This window comes from Capricornis sumatraensis, chromosome 4, assembly GCF_032405125.1.
Source record: "Capricornis sumatraensis isolate serow.1 chromosome 4, serow.2, whole genome shotgun sequence".
In the NCBI taxonomy this organism is placed as follows: Eukaryota; Metazoa; Chordata; class Mammalia; order Artiodactyla; family Bovidae; genus Capricornis; species Capricornis sumatraensis.
The window spans coordinates 74985515-75003665 of NC_091072.1; the positions used below are offsets into that span (position 1 = coordinate 74985515).

At 49.5% G+C, this 18151-nt stretch overlaps 1 protein-coding gene across 4 annotated transcripts; it reads left to right on the top strand.

The window, feature by feature from the left end:
• The first annotated feature begins 8562 nt into the window (after window positions 1–8562).
• On the top strand, window positions 8563–18049 carry MCRS1 (microspherule protein 1). Of its 4 annotated transcripts, none has more exons than XM_068970532.1 (15): window positions 8563–8637; window positions 9783–10223; window positions 10410–10548; window positions 10896–11034; window positions 11650–11808; window positions 11956–12065; window positions 12988–13096; window positions 13379–13517; window positions 16013–16088; window positions 16426–16454; window positions 16564–16656; window positions 16844–16926; window positions 17119–17206; window positions 17429–17556; window positions 17655–18049. In XM_068970532.1, the coding sequence occupies exons 3-15, from the start codon at window positions 10439–10441 to the stop codon at window positions 17898–17900; spliced, it is 1509 nt and encodes a 502-aa protein (XP_068826633.1). In that variant the 5' UTR covers window positions 8563–8637; window positions 9783–10223; window positions 10410–10438; the 3' UTR covers window positions 17901–18049. The 4 variants fall into 4 exon arrangements, with proteins under 4 accessions (XP_068826633.1, XP_068826632.1, XP_068826635.1 ...); XM_068970531.1 differs by having other exon boundaries at window positions 9783–9902; XM_068970534.1 differs by having other exon boundaries at window positions 9783–9902; window positions 17678–17892.
• Window positions 18050–18151: the final 102 nt, after the last annotated feature.

An 18151-nucleotide genomic window follows, 5' to 3' on the forward strand; every position in this document is an offset into this window, starting at 1 on the left:
CACATAGTAGAAACCAAGTCAGATTTTTTCCCTAAGGAATAAGTGATCCCACCCTTCCTTAATTGAGCTGCCTTGCTCTTGCTGCTGAGGCCTCTTCCAGGCTGCATTTCTGCCTGGAGAGCCACATCTCTTTGTGTTAAATGGGACAGTCCTAATTCGGTCTGTTAACCATACTACGTGACATAGCTTGTCAATGACCTACTAAAGCAGCCTGTCAGAGATGGCAGGAAGCACATGCCAAACATTGTTTGCCAAAGCTATTGCCTCTGGAGGCTACTGAGAGCAAATTAAATGAGTAATTATTGAGTCCCTAAACATTTATTGCACCCACTGTGATGTTATGCACTGTACCAGGCTGTAAGCGTATAAAAGTCAATTAAACAAACTTCTAAGGAGCTTACTGCAAAAATAGGATACAAGCTATATGCAAAGCACCAGAGTAATAAAAATACATGGAACTAGGTCCTTGTCCTCCCAAGGACTTACCATCCACTCATCACTCATTTAGCGATTACTTAATGCACTGTGCTAAGGCTGGATGTGTAACGATGACACTGAGACACAATCTCTTTTCACACTCCACTGTGGAGAGAGAGTAGTAAATAGTGGGGATCTAGCTACGTAAATATGGGGTCACACAGAGTCCGACACGACTGAAGTGACTTAGCAGCAGCAGCAGCAGCAGCAGCTACGTAACAAACACAAACACAGTACAGATGCAAAGTCAAATGGAGAACAAAAGAAAAGGATGTTCTCTGCAGAGAGTCTGGAAAGGCCCTCAGGGCTATGTGGGATTTCAATAGAAAGCTGAAGGATGTCTAGAACTAGGGTGGAGGACTCCAGGGGAATACAAGGGATCAGAATATGATAAACATAGAGCGTGTTTACGCACCAGAAAGTGGTCGATATGGCTGTAGTTCATCAGCAACAAGCCAGATATTACAGGAGCAAAGCTGGGCTGAGATTGGGTTTGGATGAGCTTGAAGGCCAAGCTGATGATTTTCCTCAGCAGGCAGTGGAGAGCCATGGATGATTTTCAAGGAAAGGAGTGATGTTACTAGACCTGTGCTGTAGAGAGGCAGGTGTGACAGCATGGAGAAGTTAGAGAATGGATGCAAGGAGACCAGGTAGAGGACTAGTAATGAAGTAAAGGCCCAGCTTTGATTGCATTTACTTATTTGTGCCTGTATTTGTTCACAGACATCTCAATATGTGCAAAGTCTTGCACTGACTGAAGGTAGGGGCGGAGCAGACAGGGAGAAAAATAAAAATAAGACCTAGTTTATGTCCTTAAGGATATTTTAACCAAGTGAGAGACATGGACCACTGAAATGCTACCAAAATCTTCCCTTGTATCTGTGACATGACACTTGGCTTCCCTCCTATTCCCCCCATTCCCCTGGCTCTTGTGGGAGTTCATGATCTTCTACCTGCAGGCCAGGGGTTGCTCCAGTGCCCAGACTCCTCTCCTCTTGCCTCAGGACATCCCAGGATGACTTCATCCTCCCTTATGGCTTCAAACATCAGCTCTATGTTGACGATTCCCAGATGATTCTCCTCTGAGTCCTAAAGCTGTATGCCCAAACACTCAACCGAGGATCTCAACTGGTTGCCTACTGGCACCTCCATCCAACTCAATTCATCTGAATACGTGCTAAGTCACTTCATTAGTGTCCAACTCTTTGCGACCCCATGGACTGTACCTAGCCTGCCAGGCTCTGTGTCCATGGGATTCTCCAGGCAAGAATACTCGAATGGGTTGCCGTGCCTCCTCCAGGGGATCTTCCCGACTCAGGGATTGAACCCGAGTCGCTTACATCTCCTGTGATAGCAGGCGAGTTCTTGACAGCTAGTGCCCCCTGGAAGCCCACATGCAAGTATATTGGGTCAGAAATTATATTCATTTGTAATTTTGGCAAGTACTGACAATTTACAGTTCTACTAGTAACACATTAGAGGGCCTCTTTCTCCATAACCATGCCAAGGGCATATTGTCAAACATTTGAATTTTTGCCTATCTATAGGTGAAAAATGATACTGAAATGTAGTTTCAATTTTCTTGTGTGAAGTTGAGCATCGTTTCATATGTCTAAGAGCCATTTATCTTTCATGTTAACCATCCTATTTTGTTGTATTTTTGTTCTTTCTCATATTGATTTGAAAGGATTTTGTATATACTAAGCAAATTAGTTCTTTTGTCTATGATATGAGCTGCAGACATTTCCCTCAGTTTGCCATTTGTCTCAGTTTATGGTGTTTTTCGCTCTGCACAAATTATAGATTTTTATGTTGATAGAATTGTCTTTTTTATGCTTTGGGAAATTTTGTGCTATTCTATTTTCTCTGCTGTGACATATAAATTTATAATTTTACTATTTTACATTTATTTAAACACAATTGATTCATATAGATTTATTTTAGTGTGAGGAATAGAGATACTAGTTTTTTTTTTTCAGGCGGCTACACGATTGTCTCAATGCCACTTACCATATAATCCATCTTTCCCCTACTGATAGGCAATGCCACCTTTATTACATGCTAACATTTTAAATGTCTTGTGCCTATTTCTGGACTCTTTGTTCTCTTGATCAAGTTGCCTATGCTTGTGCTAGTGTCCTCTGGATTTTACTATTTTAGCTCTTATTGGTTTAATATCCAATAGAACTATTCCTCTTTGATTAACTTTCTTTTTCAGAATGCTGTTATTTTTTAATGCAAAAATTTCCATATGAATGTTATATTCAGATTATCTAGTCTGTTTGTATTTTTATTAGATTGTGTTAAATTTATAGATTAACTTATGAAGAGCTGACATCTTTATGAGTCTTTCTACCCAAAAACAGAGTATGCCTTTCCATTTATTCTTATCTCTTTTTTTGTATTCTTTGGTAGTAATTTCAGTTTGGGGCACCTAGATCTAGCACACTGTTAAGATTACTCTAGGTTACATTACTTTTTCCTTGCTATTGTAAATGATATTTTTATTCCCATACACTTTCTAACTGGCTATTGTTCATTGATTTTTTGTGTATAATTTGTACCCACTTTGCTAAAATGTCTTATTTGTATTAGTTTTTCAGTTGATATCCTCTGATCTTCCAGTTAGGCTATTAAATCATAAATTAATAATGGTAATTTCACCTCTTCCCTAGTTTTTATATCTCATTCCCTTCTCTTCTGAAATTAAGTAGGCTAGTATTACCAAGGCAGTGTTAAATAAAAATAGCCATAGGGGCTATCCTCATGGAATACCTAACTTTAATGGGAAGAATTTAGGTTTCCTCATTAAGTGTGATTGTAGTTTTCAGACCGAGATGGAACAAGTCAGATGTTTCATAAAGTTTGCCTGTGATTCTCTACCTTGGGGATTGATATTTTATTGAAATTCAGCCTGTGTATGAGACTTTCTTTGCAGATGGTTTCTTCTCCCTTACAGAAAGGAAAAAAAAAAAAAGTATACAGATATCAAGTAGAGTATATGTTGACTTAAAATGCTTTATGAGGGGCTTCCCTGGGGGCTCAGTGATAAAGAATTTGCCTGACACTGCAGGAAACACAGGTTCAGGTTCCATCCCTAACATGGGAAGATCCTACATGCCACAGAGCAACTACGACCACACCCCAACTATTAAGCCTGTGCTCTAGAGCCCAGGAACCAAACTGCTGGGCCCTTGGCCACAACTGAAGCCCACATGCTGTAGAGCCTGTGCTCCACAAGAAAAGCTACCACAATGAGAAGCCTGCATACACAACTAGAGAGTAGCCCCTATTCGCTGCAACTAGAGGAAAACCAGTGTAGCAACAAAGACCCAGTGCAGCCAAAAGTAAATAAATAAAAATTAACTTTTAAAAAATGCAGTATGAGTCCAAAGTCATCTTTGTACTGGTCAAAGCTTTATTAAACCTGACTTTCTAAGAAGGTATATTTGAGCCAAGAGCAGTGCAATCCTGTGTCCTGAGTGTCCAGAAAGTAGCAGTCTCAGGTGAAAGAAAAACTGGTCCTGCTCTAATGGAGGGGAATATTATCAGACACTGGGTCCAAGACTGACCACCTGGCAGGAGACACTAGGACCCAAGCCCTAAGATCAGTACCAACAGCTAACGTTTTATAAGCATTTGCTATATATGACCTACTTCTTCAGGCAGAGTGATTTATTCCTCAGAACCATCCTATGAAGTGGATACTATTATTTCCCAATATGATGAAACTGAGGCAAAGAAATATAACTTCTCAAGGTCACAAACTGGTAGGTGAGATAACTAAGGTTTAAAACAAGGCAGAGCCTGGGAATTCCCTGGTGGTCCAATGGTTAAGTCTCTGAGCTTCCACAGTGGGGGTGAGGGGGAGCACAGGTTTGATCTCTGGTCAGGGAACTAAGATCCCATATGCCAAACAGCCAAAAAAATAAAATGAAACAAAATTGGACAGAGCCTCTATTCTGTTTAAAAAAATTTTTTTTAGGATTTATTTTTTTATTTTTTGGCTGTGATAGGTCTTTGTTGCTGCGCACAGGCTTTCTCTAGTTGCAGTGAGCAGGAGCTACTCTTCGTTACACTGCGCAGGCTTCTCATTGTAGTGGCTTCTCATGGTGTGAGCACAGGCTCTAGAGCACAGAGGCTTCAACAGTTGCAGCCTGCAGGCTCTGGAGTGCAGGCTCAGCAGTTGTGCTCCACGGGCTTAGCTGCCCTGCAGCATTATGGGATCTTCCCAGACCAGGGATCGAACCCACATTGTAGGATGGATGCTTAACCAGTGGACCACCAGGGAAGCCCAGAACCTGTATTTTAACCACCATGTCCTAATCCCTCAGATGAAGGAACCTGGGGCCCTGAGCAAAGTTTCAGGAGAAACCATGATCGTTGCCTCCATGGCCGGGCCACATCTGTCCTGGGGAGGGTGCTGTACTGTGAACGATTACTCTGGAGCCAGGGACAGCTAACTGGAGGCTGGATAACTGGTGCTACTGCCAACTTTTCTTTACGCACACTCTTCTTTTTGTTCCTTTGCTGGCTCCTTCTCTTGTTGTTCAGTCGCTCAGTTGTGTTCCACTCTTTTTGACCCAATAAACTACAGCATGGCAGGCTTCCCTGTCCTTCACTATCTCGTGGAGTTTACTCAAATTCACATCCATTCAGTGGGTGATACTATCAAACCATCTCAACTTCTGCTGCCCTCTTCTCCTTTTGTCTTCAGTCTTTCCCAGAATCAGGGTCTATTCCAGTGAGTCGGCTCTTTACATCAAGTGGCCAAAGTATTGGAGCTTCAGCCTCAGCATCAGTCCTTCCAATGAATATTCAGGGTTGATTTCCTCTAGAATTGACTGGTTTGATCTCCTTGCTGTCCATGGGAGTCTCAAGAGTCTTCTCCAGCACCACAATTTGAAAGCATCAATTCTTCGGTGCTCAGCCTTCTTCATGGTCCAACTCTCACATGTGTACATTACTACTGGAAGAACCATAGCTTTGTCTATATAGACTCTTGCTAGCAAAGGGATGTCTCTGCTTTTTAATACACTGTCTAGGTTTGGCATAGCTTTCCTTCCAAGGGGCAAGCATCTTTTAAAATCATGGCTGCAGTCACCATCCACAGTGATTCCGGAGCCCAAGAAAATAAAATTTGTCACTGCTTCCACTTTTGCCCCTTCTAGTTGCCATAAAGTGATGGGACCAGATGCCATGATCTTATTAGTTTTTTGAATATTGAGTTTCAAGCCAGCTTTTTCACTCTCCTCTTTGACCCTCATCAAAGGGCTCTTTAGTTACTCTTCACTTTCTGCCATTAGAGTGGTATCATCTGCATATCTGAGGCCCCTTCATGGATCACAGCCTTGTCATAGCGAAGGGGCTTGTATAACTCAATGAAGCTATGAGATATGCTGTGCAGGACTACCTAAGACAGACGAGTCATAGTGAAGAGTTCTGACAAAATGTGGTCCACTGGAGAAGGAAATGGCAACCCACGCCAGTATTCTTGCCAGAAGAACCAGAACAGTATGAAAAAGCAAAAAGATATGACACTGGAAGATGAGCACCCCCTCCCGCCCAGGTCAGAAGGTGTCCCATATGCTACTGGGGAAGAGCAGAAGGCAATTATGAGCAGCTCCAAGAAGAATGACGCAGATGGGCCAAAGCAGAAATGATGCTCAGTTGCCTATGTGTCTGGTGGTGAACGTAAAGTCTGAAGCTGTTGCATAGGAACCTGGAATGTTAGTTCCATGTATCAAGTAAATTGGACATGGTCAAGTAGGAGATGGCAAGATTGAACATGGACATCTTAATAATTGTGAACTAAAATGGATGGGAATGGGTTCCTCCTCTACCTTACCTTAAATGTTGGAATCCCCAACACTTAAGCTTATGGCTAGACCATAAGCTTTTATTCCAAGGATGATGGAGAATTTTGAGCAGAGGCTTGACATGCATGGATTTCCATTTTGATGGGAATACTCTAGCTGCTATAAAGAAACTGGAGGAGAGGTGGTAAAGATGAAAGCTGGGAGACTAGTTAGGGAACTCTTGCCATAGTCCAAGTGGGAAACAATGAATCCAGGGGATTTGGATCAGGAAATAGTGGAGAAGCTGGTGAGATATGACCAGATTCTGGATATATTCTAAAGACAGGGTGGGAGGGGTTGTCTAGTATCCATGCAGTTGCTCAGGCCAAAAATCTAGATCTTATCCTTGATTTTTCCTTTTCCCTCATATCCCAAATCCAATCCATCAGCAAACCCCTGTGGTTCTACCTCCAAAATACACATCAAAGTTACTATGTCTGTCCATTTTCACTGCCCCCACAACCCAGCTAAACCACCTGAGTTTACCTCTTATTTGGATCGATACAGTAGCCTCTACTCTGTTCTGTTTCCTCTTACTTCCCTACAATCGGTTCTCCACAAGCAGGCAAACGGATCATTTATAAAACTAAATCATATCACAGAATAGATGCTTTTGCATCTTTTAAGGACTTTCTAATGCAATAAAAATAAAGGCCAAGGGGACTCCTTAGTGGTCCAGTGGTTAAGACTCCATGCTGCCACTGCAGGGGCACAAGTTTGATTCCTGGTCAGGGAACTAAGACCCTCCATGCCGTGTGGTACAGCCAAAAGTAAATAAATATAGTTAATATAGTTTTTTTTTTTTTAAGAATAAAGGCCAAAATTCATACCATGAACCACAAGGCCTAAAATGATCTGCCCTGATGACCTCTCTGTTTTCATCTCCTCCTTCTCTTTCTTGATCATCCTGCTGCAGCCACACTAATCTCCATCCTGTTCCTCAGTCTCTCCAAATTCTTTTCTGCTTTGGAGCTATGCTGTCCCCGCTGACTAGGCCATCTTACCCCAGCTCTTTGCCCAACTGAACCCTTTATCAAATGTCAAATCTCAATTCAACCCTTAGAGACCTTTGTGATAACTCTCACCTAGTATAGCTACTATGCTGTATTTAGTATAGTCCATCACATTTTGTATCAGAAAATACAATCTTTCAGGGGAAATACAGTAGGTTAATGCTCATTAAGCAAGATCACAAATGAACAGGGGACTCTTGTCCCCTGAGAGTGTATGAAGGCTATCATACACTCGGGGCCGGAGGGCCCAGCCTCTCATCTAACACTTGAATCGCCTGGCAATGTTCATGTGAGGAGTACTTGACACCTCCACTGAGGGGTCCCACCTAGCTGCTAGACAGCTTTGAAATTGTACTTTTCTTATTCTGAACTGCATTGTGTTTCTTTAGAGCTATTACACTTCTGTGTCCCTCCAAGGAAGCATGAAACAAATAGAAACTGTCTTTTAGAGGACAGTCTTTTTGGTTTCTCAAGGGAGCTCTCACACCCTCAAACGCCCAACTTTTCCTGTAGGCTTGTCCTCCCGTCTTCAGGGCTTCTCCTCTGAAGGTGCTTCCGCGGGTCGTCTTACCTCCCAGGGCCAACAGCTCCCTCCAGCAATCCGGGCGTGGTGGGGCTGACTGGAAGGGCACTCCTTCTCCCAGGGCCTCTACTCTCTCTTTGGCCTCTGCTTTCTAGAGCCGCGGTCCACTACTCTCCATCCTTTCGTTAGACATCAACCTCCCGGCCCCTTCTATACGCCACATTTGTCCGGCTGGAGAGAGCTCCTCAACATCGTCTCCCCATATTGTGCCTAGCACAGGCCTGCCACAGAGTGGTTTCTCTAAAACCGCTGGTGGAATCAGTCTACAAGTGGTCCTGGGAAACTCTCAGAGTCCTAGATCTCTAGCAAGGCGGCAAGATTCGGAAGCCGAAATCTAGTAGCCCGCGGCCCCACCCTCCGGCCCACCCCCTCCCAAGGTTGCCTCACCTAGCCGCTCAGGCTATCTCGCTCCAAGTCTCGCCTTTCCCTTTAATCACTTCCTCCAACTTGGGGCCTATAATACCTGATGTCTCCCAACAAGGTGTTTCAATTAGGAAAGACTTTAATTTCGGTTGTTAACAAAATGGTAATATCTTCGCTACCATGGCCACGCCCCTTTACTTACGTAGTCGGGGCGAACCGGAAGGGATTGCTCAACCCTTAGTTCGTAGACCCGGAAGTAGACGGACCTCACGGAAGCCGGCCTTGGCCCTGCGGCTGCTGCCGTCGCCGCGGAGAAAGTGTTGGAACTGGCAGCCTAGGAATGGTGAGACTTCGCGGTTCGCCTTTGAGGGTTCTGAGGAGAGTTGGGGGTGAAATGGGGTTTCCCAGAATGCTGCCGGGTACGATCCCCCCAGGTTTGGGGCCCCGCCCCGGTAGCGCCCCGAAAATCTGCGCATGCGTGGGCCGGACCGGGCCAGAATCTGGTCCGATAAGTTACGCATGCGCAAAGGTAGCTTGCCAAAGGTGGGGTGAGAATTAGCCTGGGAGTTGACTACCTTCCCCCGCCACCGGCCCCTGGGGCTTGAATCAAGGCTCCGAGAACATCAGGGTTCATTCGGTGCCTTGCTTTTGAGTTAGTCCAGGACTGACTTTACCACTTCTATCCCGAGCCTCTGAAACAGACCCGGACAAATTCCCTACTTTGGGTGTGCATTTGGCGGGGAGAACGAAGGGCGGAGGGCCAGAAAAGGAAGGGGGCGCAGACCCTGCCTCAGTGTAACGGCGCATCGGGCTCTTCACCCTTTCCCCACCCAAGTGGCTAAATTCCCAACTGTATCCGATGGAGCGGTTTGACGAGCGCACCTGCGGGTAGGGCTGGAGCGCTTCCTAGTCAGAAGCGTCCCTGATCAGGAGGGGCGGGACCGGAGAGTCCCCAGAACCTGAGTTCTCCGGTCTTAGGCGAGGGTCCCCCAGACGGCGGTTGATGTTTGCTCAGTGACCAAGCCGCGTTTTTTAACTTCCACGAAGTAACGCCCTCTAAATCTTCAGCCAACGCTTCAAATGAAAAAAAAAAAAAAGGTAAACTGGTTGGAGTCCATCTCCTTTTCCTTTCCCGTGCTTTGGACTGGGAGGAGAGCCGAGTGGGCAGCTGACGAAGCAAAAGAATCCTTTGTTTCTTGCTAGTTTGGAGTCAAGGCCCTTCACCTGGGGCTGTTAGAATTAGAGGGGTTTGTGAACTTCCTAAAATGTGTACATTTTTCTAGGGTTCCTAGCTTTTATCACTGTCTCAGAGATGTTGGTGACCTTCAAAGGGCCACTGGTTTATTAGGGTCATATTGGCAGAATATATTGTGTCTCTTCTGGTGTTTTTGCTAGCTTATGGGATGCTGAGGACCAGTTCCAGTATAAGGAGGTGAGGTTGGCCAGATGGAAATCTGAGCCTCAGGGAGCCTCATTTCTCCTTTGCAGAATCTCCTCTCGGCCTCTAAGCTCACCTGGTCAGAATCCTTGGATGAGCCTGTGGGACCCTTCCTTCTAGCCCTGTGGTTTGGAACCAGTGGCTTTGGGACTGTAAGAGGATGGACAAAGGTAGTATGAGGCCGGGCCAGCTCCCCAAACGCTCAGGCGCCAAGCATCTGCTGATTCCACCCCGTGCCTGGCACGTGTGTCTCTCGGTCCTGGCTGGGCATTGCCACCTCCCCCTGGGCCAGCACCACCCACGTACCTCTCGGCAGAGGCCACAATTGACTGACTTTCTGTTGAGCTGCTGCTCTTTGGCATGGCTGCATTTTGATGGCAGAGGGAGCAGTTATGCCCAGAGCCCGGTGTGTCGGCATCACCAGTCTGACCTGAGCACCATGTGCTGCACGACATGACACGCGGCACCGGGAGAACTGCCCAGCGTGGAAGGTCTGGGCCCAGATGGGACTGGATGGCCAAGGAACTCCCACCTTAAAACCTCAAATGTGAAGGAGGCAGGGGAGGGACCGAGGGCTGCCTGGGAAAGGGGGGCTGAGGAGGGGTCCCTTGTGCAGAGGCTCAAGACTCTGCTTGGCAATTAAGAGCTCTGACTTCACCACTTCTCTTTTTTTTTAGATTCTCAGGGGCTGCTAGATTCATCCCTGATGGCATCGGGCACTGCCAGCCGCTCAGAGGATGAGGAGTCACTGGCAGGGCAGAAGCGGGCCTCCTCTCAGGCCTTGGGGACCATCCCTAAACGGAGAAGCTCCTCTAGGTAATAAGGGTTTGAAGGGCCAGAAACGGAGACTGCAGCATGCCTTCACCCCTGCACCCCTCTGGGGCCTGTGCTGGCAGAGACTTGTGCTTTTCCTGACCTTACTAAGTCCCTCTCCTTGAGACTGAACAAGGGAGGGAGATCTTAGGTCTTTGATGTGAGGTCTTTGTAGTGTGGTTCCCTGTCACCTCAGAGGGTTGGCGCATAGAGGTTCCACGCCTCGACCACTGAGCCAGAGCAGTGAGCACTCTGACTGCCGGGAACCTGCTCTCCTTTGGAGGCTGGGTGTGGGTGAGTGGGTACTGGGGGTGGGGCATGGAGAGCTCACTGAGTAGGACTCTTCACAGGTTCATCAAGAGGAAGAAGTTTGATGATGAGCTGGTGGAGAGCAGCCTGGCTAAGTCCTCTACCCGGGCGAAGGGGGCCAGTGGGGTGGAACCAGGGCGCTGTTCAGGGAGCGAACCTTCCTCCAGTGAGAAGAAGAAGGTGAGGATTGGGAGAATGGGGAGTAACAGGGGATGGGGGCCAGCGCCAGATTTCGTGTTTCCCCACAACCTTCGCCAGCTGGCAAGAGCCCTGCAAAGGAGGCCTGTGAGAGGATCAAGCCGCCCCAGCCCCAACCTCAGATGCCTCCCTCCTGGGAGCCCATCTCACTATTCCCCCTTTCTTGCTGCCCGCCCCCCCCCCCCCCCACCGCCCTGTCAGCGCATCCTGTATCACATTCTGTGTGGGAGGCACAGAGCGTGCATCTATTCTGGGAGCAGACAGCCTGTTCCCAGCATTGCTGGGTGTAAAAATAACCCCCAGGTGGCATTGCTCTGGCCCCAGACACTGTACCAGCAAGAGTGTTTTCCTGGTATCCTCCCCACCCACCCTCCACTCCGGGGTTGGGGGCACCATCAGCAAAAAGAAGACCCCATATGGTCTAGGACTATGTAGAAATACTTTGATGGGGGCGGGAATGAGGAGGGGCTGGTATTAGAAAGCTGAGCTCCCTGCCTGTGGTTTCTTGTTGGGTGGGGCTGTACAAAGCTCTGGGTCTAAAGCCCAGGCTTCCCTGGTGCCAGCTCTGAGCTCACTCTGCTCCTGCCCTCTGCCCAGGTGTCCAAGACCCCCAGCACACCTGTGCCGCCCAGCCCTGCCTCAGCCCCTGGACTCACCAAGCGTGTGAAGAAGAGCAAACAGCCGCTGCAGGTGACCAAGGACCTGGGCCGCTGGAAGCCTGCGGACGACCTCCTGCTCATCAATGCTGTGTTACAGGTAGTGCTTCCTGCCACAGGGGTCTTGTTCCCTTTTCCTCACCACTTCCAGTTCTCAGCCCCCAGGTAGCCTGGCAGTGTCTGGAGGTGGCTCGGGAGGGTATTTCCCAGTTTCAAGGCTGGAACAAACTGCTCTGGGGTCTTGCAGACCAATGACCTGACATCTGTCCACCTGGGTGTGAAGTTCAGCTGCCGCTTCACCCTGCGGGAAGTCCAGGAGCGCTGGTACGCTCTGCTCTACGATCCTGTCATCTCCAAGTGAGTGAACTGGCCCCAGTGGCGGCTCGGTACTGGGGACACCAGGATTTGGTTCTTGAACAGAAAGAATTTTACAAGAGAGGGGCTGGGAGGCAGGGCTCCCTGGGGCCTGATATTCTCTGAGATGATACCAAGACCTCCCAGGCTTTGGGGGGAAGCTTCTTCCTGATATCAACCTTGCTAGTCCAGGCTGGATGCTGAGAACAAGGGCCTAGAAGCCGAGGAAGTAGTACTAGAGAAAACACCAGAATGAGTTCTGGGAGCCCTGTCCTACTGCCTTATTCATGGTGGTTTAGGGCGGTCACCTTCCAGCTTTCCCACACTGACCTCCCACAGTTTCTTCCTTCATAAGAAGTAGTTGGAACAGAAGAACACCAGGGTCCCTTCCAGTTCTAGCAGTCTGAGTTCCAGATATACCTGTGCACACACACAACACACACACTTCCTCCTCGGGCACCTCGTTTGACGTTATCAGAATAATGCTTAACATCTATCTTCTACTCCACAGACACTGGTGCCACTTAAGCTATAGCCACAGCCCTGATACACCAGGAAATGGGCTGGGTGTGGTTTGGTGTCTAGTGGATGGCCGCTTTAGTCAAGTAAGGGCGAGGGTCTTGGGGCAGGAGCAGCAACTGGTCTTAGGATCGCCCTCGGGACTGGCCTCTAGGCAGCTGTGCCCTTGAGTCTCTTCACAGGGTTGAGCACAGGAGCCTGAGTTTTCTGAATTGCCTGTTCATGTTTTTGACAAACCCACGAGGCAACCGGTGCCTTGCTCATCACCCTCGGTCCCTTCTGTTGAGGGCTTGGATCTTTGAGTTGTGGATTGCAAAGGCCTGCAAGCTTTGGAGAAGTAGGAACCCCAGATTGCTTGACACCCTGTCTTCAACCCTGCCCTGCTCTCTGTCTCCCTTCTTCCCAGGCTGGCCTGCCAGGCCATGAGACAGCTGCACCCAGAGGCCATTGCAGCCATCCAGAGCAAGGCGCTTTTTAGCAAGGCTGAGGAACAGCTGCTGAGCAAAGTGGGATCGGTAAGGCTGAGGGCTAGTAAGGCTAGAGGGTAGGGCAAGAACCAGTCACCTGGAAAACTGACTGCAGGGAGGCTGTACTGCCTGGGGATTTTCCCTGCAGACACATGTACACCTGCGGGGCCTCTGGACGGGGTCCTCTGGGAGAGCCAAGCCTGGCTCCTGGCAGGCAGGAGCTGTCACTTTTTCCCTCTCCTGATGGGGACTGGGGTAGGGGGCACAGATGGTGAGGCAGGGGCAGGACAAGGAAACCCCGATGCCCAGAGCATACTCCCTGCCCTGCAGACCAGCCAGCCCACCTTGGAGACCTTCCAGGACCTGCTGCACAGACACCCCGATGCCTTCTACCTGGCCCGTACTGCCAAGGCTCTGCAGGCCCACTGGCAGCTCATGAAGCAGTATTACCTGTTGGAGGACCAGACAGGTAACTGGGCCCAGGATCTGGCAGAGTGGGGGTGCGTATGTATGAGTGTGGAGGGGGCTGGATGCAGCCGCTCTTAAGTGCCTTGTAACAAATCCTCAGTGGTTCCCAGGGTCCTGTTCACCTCTTTTTGCAGCAAAAACCACTTCCTTCCAGAGGGAGGGAGCATGGCTGGAATGGTCTTGATGGTAAAGGTAGCCAGAATTGCCTAGAATCCTGAGCAGAAAGACTGAACAGCAGGGTCTTCTACTTCTCGATTAGCCTGCTTTTTTGACATGTTTGACAATTACATAAATAACACGTTAATATTTTCTTTATAAGTAACTTTCAAACTTTAGTAAAATGCAAAAGTTTTTCAGTGCTCACCCTCCCCCCTTTCCCTCCCTGGAGATAAAGACCATTTTCTCTAAGCCTTTCTGTCCTTTCCCTCTCTCCACTTTCCTCCCACCAGGCTGTGGGGCTGCCTTCGGGCCACTCAGAAATCCCTGTGGGGGCTTCACACCCATGCCACCTGTCTTCCTCTTTCCCAGGGGTCAGAATGCTCTCCAATTCCTTTCTTCCCTTGCCAACAAGACGCTCACTCTCCTAATGAGTATTAGGAAAGTGGTCCGATTAGATGGGAAGAAACTCTTCAGTTAGATTTAAGATTCAGGGTCAGACCTGCATAGTCCGAGCACACTTTACTCTTGCTTCTTAAGTACTGTTGCATGTTGGCTGCTGTGTAGTGGTTCACACTGATCTGAAAATCAAGCCGTGGTTCTGCCCTTCACCTTACTCGCTAGGTTTTGTAGCTTCTGGACAATAAAAGATTCCTAGCAGAGAATTTTGGAGAGGGCAATGGCAATCCACTCCAGTACTCTTGCCTGGAAAATCTCATGGGCGGAGGAGCCTGGTGGGCTGTAGTCCATGGGATCGCGAAGAGTCAGACACGACTGAGCGACTTCACTTTCACTTTTCACTTTCATGCATTGGAGAGGGGAATGGCAACCCACTCCAGTGTTCTTGCCTGGAGAATCCCACGGACGGGGGAGCCTGGTGGGCTGCCGTCTATGGGGTCGCACAGAGTCGAACACGACTGAAGTGACTTAGCAGCAGCAGAGGATTTTAGGAAATCTTGTCAGGGAGGCCCCATCTTCTCTTCCTGAGGATCTCTGAATTTAGTGTGCAGTGTGCCTCCTTTATTCCTGCAGCTTCCAGATCTCTGCTGCTTGCCCAGGCTCAGCTGTCACTGACGTCCCACAGAGAGAACAGACACTGGATAAAGTTGATTTTTGCTGCTACAGCTAGCTCCTTTGTCACTATTTTGAAAGTTATCTTGTGTAAATTTGCTAACGTAAAGGTATAACTTTGCAAGAGTCATGTTGTGTGGGTATCTGATTTCTTGGCTATTTGGTGCTTGGAGTCTCTAGCAACAGGGAGCATACACTGCTCACTTTTCAAGTCAGCTGGATGTTAGGTTGGTAGGATTCAGGCAGCTGTGGTGGGGTGACTGTCCCAGCCCCATCTCCCGCCCAGTCTGGACTAAGGTGACGGCAGTGGGGGTGGGGGGAGGCAGTAGTGATGGAGCATTTGTGGCTCCTGTGTAACCCCCCTCCCCGTTGCTTCCCCGGCAGTGACGACACCTCAGGGGTTGTCAGGCTCCTAAGCCAGCAGTTTCACTAGCTAGTAGAACTCTTGCTGAGCAGACCCTGCAGTCCTAGGAACCACTGACCGTGAAGCAGGAGTTCTCAGATTTGGGGACACTAGCCGTTTCTACATTTTGACCACAAAGAACTGAAAAACTTTCATAAAACTTTTTCATTAAAAAAAGTCAGTATTCATCCTATTATCTGGTGGGTGTAGTCTGTATCTGACTACATCTGATTATATTCCGTTTCTTTTTTTTTTTTTTTTTGGAAAAAAAAGGCATTTAATGGCCCATTAACACGTATTGACCCACAGTCTGAAAACACTGGCTTTAAGGCTCCCTTCTGGCACCTCCTGAATGAGACTTGACTGTCCTGTGCCTCTCAGCTCCTTGTGGCAGGAAAAGTTTGGGAGCGTGTGATGTAGTAGAGGCAGCAGTTTAGACTTGGAATCAGGAAAGCAGCCTTGACTCCTGATTCTGTCCTGAACTAGAGTCAGAGCTGAACCCGCCCTCCTCTGTTTGCTCATCTGCAACGTGCAGCTCGTAGTAGTGCCTTCCCTGCATAGAGCAAGTTTTGTAAGCGGGAACTCTTTGCACACTGAGAGGACACACAAAGGTCAGCTTTCATTCCCTGCACTGTCCAGAGCCGCCTCTGCCCCAGCTAACCCTGGGATGCTCTGTGCCAGAGTGGCGCGCAGTCTGATCTGCATGCACTCCGTTACCTGTGTCAGGGTCACTGCTGTGGATTTCAGCGCGAGGCCGTCCCCACAGGGCTCTCTCTACAGTTTATCCTGTTAGTTCCGTTGTCTGCTCAGCGTCGCGGGGGTGAGTGGGAGCATTGGCACTGACCCTGCCTCCGTCCTTCGTTCAGTGCAGCCGCTGCCCAAGGGGGACCAAGTGCTGAACTTTTCCGACGCAGAGGACTTGATTGATGACAGTAAGCTCAAGTGAGTGGCTGGGGTCACAAGCAGGGCACAGAGAGCCATGTGTCTCCCAAGGACTCCCCAGGCAGCTCCCACACTGCCCAGCCCTGCCTCTCACTGCAGGGCCTGGAGTCCCATTTGCAGCTGTTGGTGCCTGGTCTTCCTGCTGAGCCCTCCTTACCCCAGCCTCCTCCCTTTGTACATGACCCCCCACCCCAGGGAAGGAGGCTCAGCTGGGACCAGAGGAGTAGCCTACAGGGCCGCTGGGCTGCGGGACCCTAGTGAGCCAAATAGTACCTAATAGTGATGGCAGGTAAGCTTGAATTGGAGCTTGATTCATCCTTCTCTTCTCTTCCCCCAGGGACATGCGAGATGAAGTCCTGGAACATGGTGAGTGTGCCCTGGTGGGAACGTTGAGGGGGTGGGAGCTCCTGCTGGAACAGAAAGGAATAGTACAAGGTGCCGATGACCTCAGACCTTATACCCCACCTCACCCCAGAGCTGACCGTGGCTGACCGCCGCCAGAAACGGGAGATTCGGCAGCTGGAGCAGGAACTGCATAAGTGGCAGGTGCTAGTAGACAGCATCACAGGTGAGGAGCCCAGGGGCCAGCAAGCTCGCACTCGCACTCGCACTCCCTTCACCTCGAGCACCCTGGTTGCTGGGCTGGGCTCGCCCTCCTCTCCCAGACCTGTAGCTCCTCTCCCTCAGTGGGTCCTGGCCTGGTTCCCCGCCTTCCACACTGGGGCTCTTCCCTGACACAAGCTGCTCTCCCCCAGGCATGAGCTCCCCAGACTTCGACAACCAGACCCTGGCAGTGCTGCGGGGCCGCATGGTGCGGTACCTGATGCGCTCTAGAGAGGTGAGGCCGGCCCGGCCCTCCCTGTCCTCATCCCCATCCCCATCCCCACAGCCCCTTGTGAGGTTCCCCTGTTCTGTTGATCTTCCCCTCACAGCCCTTTCTATGTCTGGTCCTGGTTTCTCATCTTTCCCTGGCCTGTGTGGACCCCTCCCATTCCTCAGGTCCCAGCCCTCACCTGCCCCATTTTCCCAGATCACCCTCGGCAGAGCGACCAAGGACAACCAGATTGATGTGGACCTGTCCCTGGAGGGTCCAGCCTGGAAGATCTCCCGGAAGCAAGGTATCTGCAGGAAGCCGCGTGAGAAGGTTCCTCCAGCCCTGGGCCTTGGCCTCCGTGGGAACCTTGGGGACAGACAGGCTGAGGAGCTGGCATTTTAAGATCCCTAACTTGGGGGTGCTGGGTGCCTTGTAGTGTCCCCAGGAAGCAGAGGGTACAATGGGTTTCAGACCCTTTTCTAGCTTCCCTCATCCCATCATAGCCCTTTCCTTTCTTTTCCCATAGGTGTCATCAAGCTGAAAAACAATGGTGATTTCTTCATTGCCAATGAGGGCCGGCGGCCCATCTACATTGATGGACGGCCTGTGCTGTGTGGCTCCAAGTGGCGCCTTAGCAACAACTCAGTAGTGGAGGTGAGCTGGGGGGAGGTGGAAAGGCCAGGGTGAACCATGGGGTGTGGTGAGCCAGAGTGTAGGCTTGGCCCTAGCCCCAGTCTCACCTCCATCCTCAGCTACCCTTCTCTCCTGCCCACAGATTGCCAGCCTACGATTTGTCTTCCTTATCAACCAGGACCTCATTGCCCTCATTCGGGCCGAGGCTGCCAAGATCACGCCACAGTGAGGAGTGGCGGTGGGACCCATGGGCGCTCTCTGGCCTCAGCGTCCCCTGCCATCCCAGCCCCTGGAGCTGGGGACTCAGGCTCCTGGAGAAACCAGAGTGGGCAGCGGGAAACTCGGCTCCTGGCCCCTCGATCTGAGCCTCTGCGGGAGGGTGGGGCTGGCCCTGGGGAAGCACCTGAGGCTGGGACCCTCAGCTTCCTTAGTGCCAGAGCCCCTCCTCCTCTCTGCAGACGATCCTGCCCTTTCCCCCAGATTCCCGCCTTTGCTCCCTATCTTCAGCTGATTATTAATAGCTTCAGACTTTTCTTTTATTATTTTTCTTTTGTAAATACAAAGCACTGAGTTCCAAAGTAGTTTCTTTATTCTCTTTTTAATATAAAAAACATCG